Source organism: Planococcus citri, chromosome 3, assembly GCF_950023065.1.
Source record: "Planococcus citri chromosome 3, ihPlaCitr1.1, whole genome shotgun sequence".
NCBI classification, from domain to species: domain Eukaryota; kingdom Metazoa; phylum Arthropoda; class Insecta; order Hemiptera; family Pseudococcidae; genus Planococcus; species Planococcus citri.
This window is the reverse complement of record NC_088679.1, coordinates 79,165,884-79,174,773: the sequence shown is the minus strand read 5'-3', so window position 1 is coordinate 79,174,773 and position 8,890 is coordinate 79,165,884. Positions and strand designations below refer to the sequence as shown.

The window sequence follows — 8,890 nt, the reverse complement described above, 5'->3', positions numbered from 1 at the left end:
AAAGTTAATGTGAAAGTGTGGCCTATCTTCAAAATTGAAGGGGCAAAATTATGTTTTCAAAATCTAAGAGCCAAAATCCAATTTTGATCATGGGGGTGGGTAGTACTTTGAAAAATGAACAAAATTACCTATTATGACCTTTTGCCTAACTTGCAAATTGAAGGGGCTACAAATGATTTTTAATTTTAAAAAATCGAGACGAAAAAAATGAATGCAAAAATGAATACTGCGTCAAAAAATGAATAAATGTTGTTATTATCATTTTTTTTCTTACTCTAAAATTTAAGAAGTTTTTGATGGTCAAAAATTGTACATTTGATGAAATTTTTAGCAATTTGAAAATTTTTGACCTTAAAAAACTTCTTAAATTTTAGAGTAAGAAAAAAATGATAATAACAACATTTATTCATTTTTTGACGCAGTATTCATTTTTGCATTCATTTTTTTCGTCTCGATTTTTTGAAATTAAAAATCGTTTGTAGCCCCTTCAATTTGCAAGTTAGGCAAAAGGTCATAATCGGTAATTTTGTTCATTTTTCAAAGTACTACCCACCCCCATGATCAAAATTGGATTTTGGCTCTTAGATTTTGAAAACATAATTTTGCCCCTTCAATTTTGAAGATAGGCCACACTTTCACATTAACTTTTTTCTTAGTCGTACTCGGTTGTATCCAAATCTGAAGTTTGTACCACCACTTACCGGACACCCTGTATATATATTTTGATTATTTCATTTTATGAAATAACATTTCATCAATTGGTTTTAAAAAACTAGAAAAAAGAATACATTTTGAAAAAAAAATCAAAGATTCGACGACCTCTACACACTCTTCATACAATTACTTGGAAGTGTTGCGACTGCGAGAATACGAAGAACCAGACCCAAAGAGCAAAATAATAGTAGTCAAATCATTCTACACATTTTTGTGATGCGTACACTTACCTCCTTGTTTTAAATTCTTTTCTGTAGTACTTAGTATTTTTGGCGAAGAATTTTCATTTTTCAAAAAGTAATCTTCTGTAGAACTCGAACACGAATGACGAATTAAAGTTTCACCTGATGCGTAAAATCAAACCATTCTTTCTGTTGCGTCGTTCAGCGCAAAAATTAATAAAACGTCACGTTGCGTTACATCACACAAACTCAGCCGAATTATACACTGCTGAAAAATCCAAAAAATAAAACAAACCACGCTTGAAAAATCACGTCGAATTGCGTTTTATAAAAATAAATAAATACCGAGCAACAAAATGGTTGCCGGAACAATGTACAAACAATACAAACATCACATTCATCTACGTCGAGTTTAATACATTTAGCAATGACTTTTGAGCTTCTTCTAATTTACGAAGTTCTCCCTGCAGCGCGCTAAGTTTTTCAGCATTCGATGCTCGAACTTCTTTAGGAACCTTGGTTTCGTAATTCGGCGCATCGATGGCTTTCTGCAGTTTGGCGATATTTTGTAAAACTGTTTCTTCGGTTTTCTTCATTTTTTCCAATTCTTTCGGTACGTCGATCAAACCCTACGAGTAAAATTCCATCATTAGTAACGCGTTTTGATTGTACATTTAAGATAAAAATCATTGCTTGAATTTACTTTTAAATACAAATGCACTTGGCATTTATCGGATACTGTAAGAATTGTACAACCCGCTGGGGGTGTCTGGTCGATAGAGACGTCTCCGCAATAGGCCAGCGTTTGAATAGTAGTTTTATAATTTACTAAATACGATGACATGTTTTCGTCGGTGCTGCAAATGTACGCTGAAACGAATTAAAACGACGAATTATAGTCATTTTATACGAAGAAACTGGAACGTGAAATTTCTAACACTCTATGTTACCATTCGGTTTCGAACTCTTGGGAAGATTGTAATCGGATTGAGCTGATCTAATCGAATGCACTACTTTCATTACCATTTCTACTTGAGCTTCGATTTCTTCGTTTCGCCATTGAACATAATCATGCTACAAAATAACGATAAAATGGTATTTATTAGTATTACGATTCAATTCTGAATGAAATAATTACTCGTGGATCACAACAGCACAACTCACCGTTTCTGGATACGGAGCTACGCAAATACTGGCAGCAGTCTTATTCAGAGGCAATCTTTGATAAAGTTCTTCGGTGATATAAGGCATAAACGGAGACAGTAATTTTAATCCGCAGTCGATCACATGAACGAGCGTTTGTTGAGCATCGTACATGAGTCTTTCGTTTTTCAAAGCGAACACCGGTTTTAATGATTCCTAAAAAAAATATATATGAACAACCAAATAAATAATTCATCGAACATTTTAGAGAATAAAAAAGATTAATTTTCATAAACCGTACCAAATAAACATCGCAAAGATCGTACAACCATACATTATAGCAAGCGGTTGTGCTCGCGTTAAGATCATAATTCTCGAATCCTTTATTTGTCATTTCTACTGCAGCCGCCAATCTGCTCATAATCCACAGATTCATCGGACTAGTTTCCTGTTTATCAAAAATAAAAAATTCAATAAATTTACATCGAATTCCCTTCTCCCCCTCCCAAAAAATGCAGCAACGTAGACGATATCTCACCTTAATACTAAGAAGGTGCAATTGATTTCTACGAGCAGCCATATGCTTCTTCCACCGAATCAAATGTGGAAAAGATTCGCTATCAATATGATTATTTTCGCCGATACTCAACGAAGAGAATACTTTTAAGTCGACATCCGTCAACTGATATCCGTTCACGTAACTATAATTAGCTAAACGCGTATTTAATACTGATAACGCTTCTAGTTCGCTTCGAGTTGCGTGCGAGTTCTTGAACCAATCGCAATTCGAGCTCAACGTCGATGTCAAATTCGCACTGTTCGTAGACGAAGGTAAATACATCAATGCGAATTTCACCGCGTTCCAGATTTTATTACAGAAGAATCTGTATCCTTGAACGCGTAATATATCCAAGTTGATATCTCGAGCTGCGAAAAAAAAAAAAAAAAAAAAAATAGAAACATAGTCAAATACTTAATTGGGAATCGATCTCATAGATGATGGGTTATTTACCTTGCGACATGTAGGCGCATAATGCAAACCTCAAAGCATCCGTACCACATTCGGGAATACCGTTTGGGTAATCTTGTTTCTGACCCTGCTTGGCTTTTTCAATTTCTTTCGGGTCTAAATTACTGGTGTATAATTGTTCGTGAAGTTTCTCCAAAGTTATACCTTGAATCACGTCCATGGGATCGATCACGTTGCCCAACGATTTACTCATTTTCCTTCCGTGAGCATCTCTTACCATTGGATGTAAGAATACTTCTCTGAAAATGAAACCGTCGGATTAATGGGTTTGTTACGATGAGCAAATATGACGAATGATTTCAGGTTCCTCACTTGAAAGGTAATTTATTCAACAATCGTTGACCTAAGAATACCATTTTGGCTACCCAAAAGAATAGAATATCGTGTCCTGTTTCCAGCAACGTGTTCGGGTAGAATATTTTCAAATCTTCGGTCTGGAAATGAGGACAATGATAATTAGAGTGAAATAGCTTACGAGGAAACCTTTTGAATTGATAGTTTTTGATTTAAACGAAACTAAACTAGATCGAGAGATCATGTCTTGAATTCACCTTGACCAAAATTTCAGAAGCTAAAATTCAATTTTGGATTTCGAACGAATTTTTGAAAATGTTTATAAATTCAAAAAAGCTGTTTAGTGGCTATTCTCGAATGTTTTCATAAAATATGAATTTTTTGAACGAATTGCATCAACAACTTAGTCCATTGCACCCCCCCCCCCCCAAAGATCCTCCGGGACAACATTTTTCTCAAAGGGGACATCCTAAGGAACATTTTAAAGCAAACTTGCCAAAAAAAAAAAGTTGGCCTTACATACAAAATGGCGGCCATTTTGATTGACAGGTCAGCCGAAATCGCAGATTTTGCGTTTTAACATAGGACATGCACGAACTTTTTCAAACTTTACAAAGGTAGATCGAAAGATCTTGCAAAAATTCATCACCTCTTAAAATTTCAAGTGCTAAAGTGCGTTTTTCGATTTTTGGTAAATTTTTGAAAATCAAATTTAGACCAAAAATGAGGGAAAAAATCAAAATTTCACCAAATTAACCAAGAAAGCTGAAATTTGGGATATACCCTATTTTCGACATGCCAAATCGATTGGAAACGGTTTCAATCCGTTTTGAGCAGTTCTGGAGCCTCCAGCAGATTTTTGAAACTCGAAATTCCCATAAAACTCCATCAAATGGAGATGGAAAGCTGAAATTTACTCTACACTTCAAGTTTAACACCCTCTGAAGACGACTTCAGGTGGGTTCAAGTAATTTTATGACCTCCAGTGACTTTTTTTGAAAATTACTGAAGCCTCCAGCAGATTTTTGAAACTTCAAATTTTAAAATTTCATCAAAATATGGAGATGGAAAGCTGAAATTTACTCTACATTCCAATTTTAACAACCTCTGGTTGGTTCAAGTCATTTTTGGGCCTCCAGCGACCTTTTTGAAAATTACTGGAGCCTCCAGCAGATTTTTGAAACTTGAAATTTCTCCAACATTAATTTATCAAATGGAGTTGGCAAGCTGAAATTTACTTCGCAGACTACATGGTGGTTTCAAATGGTTTTGAAGCTTCCAGCTACTTTTAGGAAATTTCAATTTTCCAAAAAAAACGTCATACAACCTTTCAAAAAGTTGCTGGAGGCTCCAAAACGACTTGAAATTCGCCAGCAGCCAACTTCGTAGCGTATTGAAATTACTTTGCAGAATGAATTTCGACTCTCCATCTTGGTTCGATAAAATTTTGGGGAAATTTCAAGTTTCAAAAATCTACTGGACGCTCCAGTAATGTTCAAAAAAGTCGTTGGAGGCTCTAAAATGACTTGAAATCCACCAGAAGTCGTTTCCAGAGGGTGTTAAAATTGGAGTGTAGAGAAAATTTCAGCTTTCCATCTCTATTCGATGAAATTTTGGTGAAAATTTTAAGTTTCAAAAATCTGCTGGAGGCTTCAGGAATTTTCAAAAAGTCGCTGGAGGATCCAAAACGACTTGAAATTCACCTGCAGTACTTCGTAGCGAATTGAAATTAGTTTTTAGAATAAATTTTAGCTTTAAAACTCCAATTTGATGGAATTTTGTGGGAATTTCGAGTTTCAAAATTCTGGTGGAGGCTCCAGAACTGCTCAAAACGGGTTGAAACCGTTTCCAATCGATTTGGCATGTCGGAAAATAGGGTATATCCCAAATTTCAGCTTTCTTGGTCAATTTGGTAAAATTTTGATTTTTCCCCTCATTTTTGGCCTAAATTTGATTTTCAAAAATTCACCAAAAATCGAAAAATGCACTTTAGCACTTGAAATTTTGACAGGTGATAAATTATTACAAGATCTTTCGATCTACATTTGTAAAGTTTGAAAAAGTTCGTGCAAGTCCTATGTTAAAACGCAAAATCTGCGATTTCGGCTGACCTGTCAATCAAAATAGCCGCCATTTTGTAAGTAAGGCCAACTTTTTTTTGGCAAATTTGCTTTAAAATGTTCTTAGGATGTCCTTTTTAAGAAAAAAGTTGTCACGGAGGATCGGGGGGGATGCAACTACTCCTATTGTCATATGCCGGACTATGCTGTTAGGCCATTTTGAAGCCACCAGCGATTTTTTCATTCACTTGAATTAATGAAATTGTTCAAACTGGATCACTTTGTTCAAAAAAAAAAAATCAAATTTTATACAAAAGTTGATTTTTTTCAAATTTTTAAATTTTTTAAATCTACCAAAAATGATTTCCAGCACATGCTCTTTCTATCTAACTCAAACAGGATCACTTTGTCCAAAAAAAAATCAAATTCCATAAAAAAGTTGTTTTTGGAATTTTTAAAAATTCTTCAAAAATCCAAAAATGATCTTCAGCACATTATTTTTTTTCTACCCAACTCAAACTAGACCACTTCTTTAAAAAAAAAAATGAAAAAAAAACAATATAAAAAAGAAAAGTTTTTAAAATTAGCCAAAAATGATCTCCAGCGCATACTCTTTCTGTCTAAGTCGGTTTCGTTCAAATTACAGAGTGCCAGTTGAAAAAGTTCCTCTTTGATAAATGATATAAAATAGATGCTAACTTCATCAGGCCAGCCAAACACAGAAAACGGAAACAAAGCCGAAGAAAACCAAGTATCCAAAACATCGCTATCCTGCTCCAAAGTTATTTTATCAACGCGTATTCCAAATTTCTTGGCTGCTTTTTCTTTAGCCTCTTGCTCATTTCGACCACAAATCCACTGCTCGTCTTCATTCTGCAATTACAACACATTGGTTATTCCTAGAACAGCGAATATTATCAAACGATAATAATTTCTTCTAATTAGTAACTTACGACAGAGCAATTTTCACTGGAATCGATAATGATACGATAAGCTGGTATACGATGTCCCCACCACAGCTGCCGCGAAACACACCAGTCTCTGTAATTTAAACGAACACGCAATTGATAAAAATAAACTCGGATAGGATATTAATTTTTAAAAAAAATAACGATGCTAACCTAATATTTTCCATCCAATGGTTCCATATTTTGATATGATTACTCGGTGTTATTTTTAGCTCTCCGTCTTGAACAGCTTTCAACGCTAGTTCGGCCATTTTATCGCATTTTACGTACCTAGAGTAACAGAAATCGTATTAAGAATGTTTATTTCATCGTGTATTCAACGAGTCAACGTTAAAAAAATACGTTTACCAACCATTGAGGTTTGATTAAAGGTTCGATAATATCTTTCGATCGATTACACACCGGTACCACCATAGGATTGTCTTTCGTTTCACGATACAATCCTTTCTGTTTCAGTGCTTCCAAAACTGTTTTTCTAGCATCGAATCGTTTCATTCCCTACACCAAAAAAAATCGCAAAAAATTAACGCTGAACATTGATAATACACTAAGATGGGGTTAAAATAGAACTCACGTTGAACTGGGCACAATCTCCGACGATCAATCCTTCGTCACTGAGTATCGTAAGGAATGGTAAGTTATGTCGTTTTCCTACTTCGTAATCATTGGGATCGTGAGCTGGAGTGATTTTAACAACGCCTACGAAACGATATCGCATTAAATTTTTCATTCTATCGATAACGATCGAACATAATACATACTACGATGAACTCACCAGTTCCGAAATCTTTTTCCACGAAATCGTCGCATATTATGGGAATTCTTCGATCGCAAAATGGATGCACGACGAATTTACCATGCAAATGCTTGTATCTGTCATCTTGAGGATGAACTGCGATAGCTACGTCTCCGAGCATCGTTTCGATACGAGTAGTGGCCACAGTGACGTACTCTTTTTCATCCTTTTCCGAGTCACGAGCTACTTCGTAGGCGAAGTATATCAAAACACCGAATTCAATTTTATCGTTGTAACCGGGAATTGAAAGGAATGTTCGGCCTGGTAATTCTACTTTATCTACCTGTCGATTGAAATCGAGTACGATGAATTTTAGTCAGTTATGAACTGGTTAAGGTAAAATTATAGAATTTGATTGAATTTATCAGGTACCTCGATATCAGAAATGGCAGATTTCAACGTACAAGACCAATTCACCAGTCTATTACTGCGATATATGTCACCTTCTTCGTAAAGCCGAACGAATGCTTCGGTAACAGCTCTGGAAAGATTAGGATCCATAGTGAAACTGGCTCGCTCCCAATCTAAAGAAGATCCCAATCTGCGCAGTTGCAGATAAATCCTGTCTCCTTTCCTACACAAAAAAAAAAACTCGTTTACTTGAAAAATATTTCAACGACCGTAGCATAAGTTGAATATTGATTTACTAACTCGTTTCTCCATTCCCATATTTTCTTGATGAATTCTTCTCTACCGATATCGTGACGAGTTTTTTTACATTCTCGCCATAATTTCTTTTCAACTACTACTTGGGTGGCGATTCCAGCATGATCGCATCCAGGAGTCCACAGAGTTAATCGACCTTTCATTCGATTCCTGCAAAATACCAATGATTGATCAAAATGACCGAATAAATTTCATACGAGAAAAATCAACAAGAACTTACCATCTTGTTAAAGCATCTTCTATAGCGTTAGTTAGAGCATGTCCTACATGTAACGTTCCAGTTACGTTAGGAGGAGGAATCACCATTACGAATCTTCCATTGCTGCAGTTCCGCAACGACTTTCTCTACAATATTAAGCAATTTATTATTATATGATATAAATACAGATGAAGAGGAATAGTAGAAATTAATCTTACGCCATATTCGGGTTTGAAGAATCCCTCTTTCTCCCACCAAGCGTACCAGGCAGACTCCACATAAGCAGGATTGTAAGTATCCGGCATAGCCTGAGACAAATCCTTCTTCATTCCAGGTACAGTTTCATCCTTGTATTCCACATTTTCCTTCTTCTGAGGCTTCTTCTTATCTTTTTTCTATCAAAGTAATATCGTGTTAATGAAATTTCTAATTATGTGTTCGAATAACGGATCAACCGTGATTAAGACTTACTTCATTTGAATCGGTGCTGACTTTCGCTGATTTCTGTTCTTGTTTCTGCTTGAATTTCTCGAGTTTGGCGAGTTTCTTGGCTTCTTTCTCCAACTGTTTGGCACTTTTTGGAGGCGCGTTTTCGGTTGTTTGATTCATGTTGAATTGCTTTTTCGCACACACCGGAATTGAGTTAGCTTTTCTAAGTAGATAGTCATGCGTCGTTACATACCAAATATCCCATGGAATCGACTCAGAAATGACGAAACATGGTAATAATCCCAGATCAGCCGAGTGTTATAAAGTACAACGTGCCTGTTGCAATCAAAGCACCTTTGATTTGATGACAAAACTCGGCGATAACACGCGATAACAACTAAAACGAATA

The 8,890-nt window shown here is 35.6% G+C and overlaps 1 protein-coding gene across 1 annotated transcript; it reads right to left on the bottom strand.

Moving 5' to 3' along the window:
* Nucleotides 1–1,204: 1,204 nt before the first annotated feature.
* Nucleotides 1,205–8,854, bottom strand: ValRS (Valyl-tRNA synthetase). The gene is made up of 19 exons (XM_065355656.1): nucleotides 8,524–8,854; nucleotides 8,271–8,447; nucleotides 8,074–8,198; nucleotides 7,839–8,003; nucleotides 7,560–7,761; nucleotides 7,167–7,470; nucleotides 6,966–7,090; nucleotides 6,744–6,889; nucleotides 6,545–6,661; nucleotides 6,377–6,464; nucleotides 6,123–6,296; nucleotides 3,382–3,503; nucleotides 3,052–3,308; nucleotides 2,578–2,966; nucleotides 2,341–2,487; nucleotides 2,061–2,255; nucleotides 1,847–1,970; nucleotides 1,600–1,766; nucleotides 1,205–1,525 (listed from the first exon to the last, which is right to left on the bottom strand). Exons 1-19 carry the CDS (start codon nucleotides 8,659–8,661, stop codon nucleotides 1,298–1,300), a joined length of 3,390 nt encoding a protein of 1,129 aa, XP_065211728.1. The 5' UTR covers nucleotides 8,662–8,854; the 3' UTR covers nucleotides 1,205–1,297.
* Between the last annotated feature and the right edge of the window lie 36 nt (nucleotides 8,855–8,890).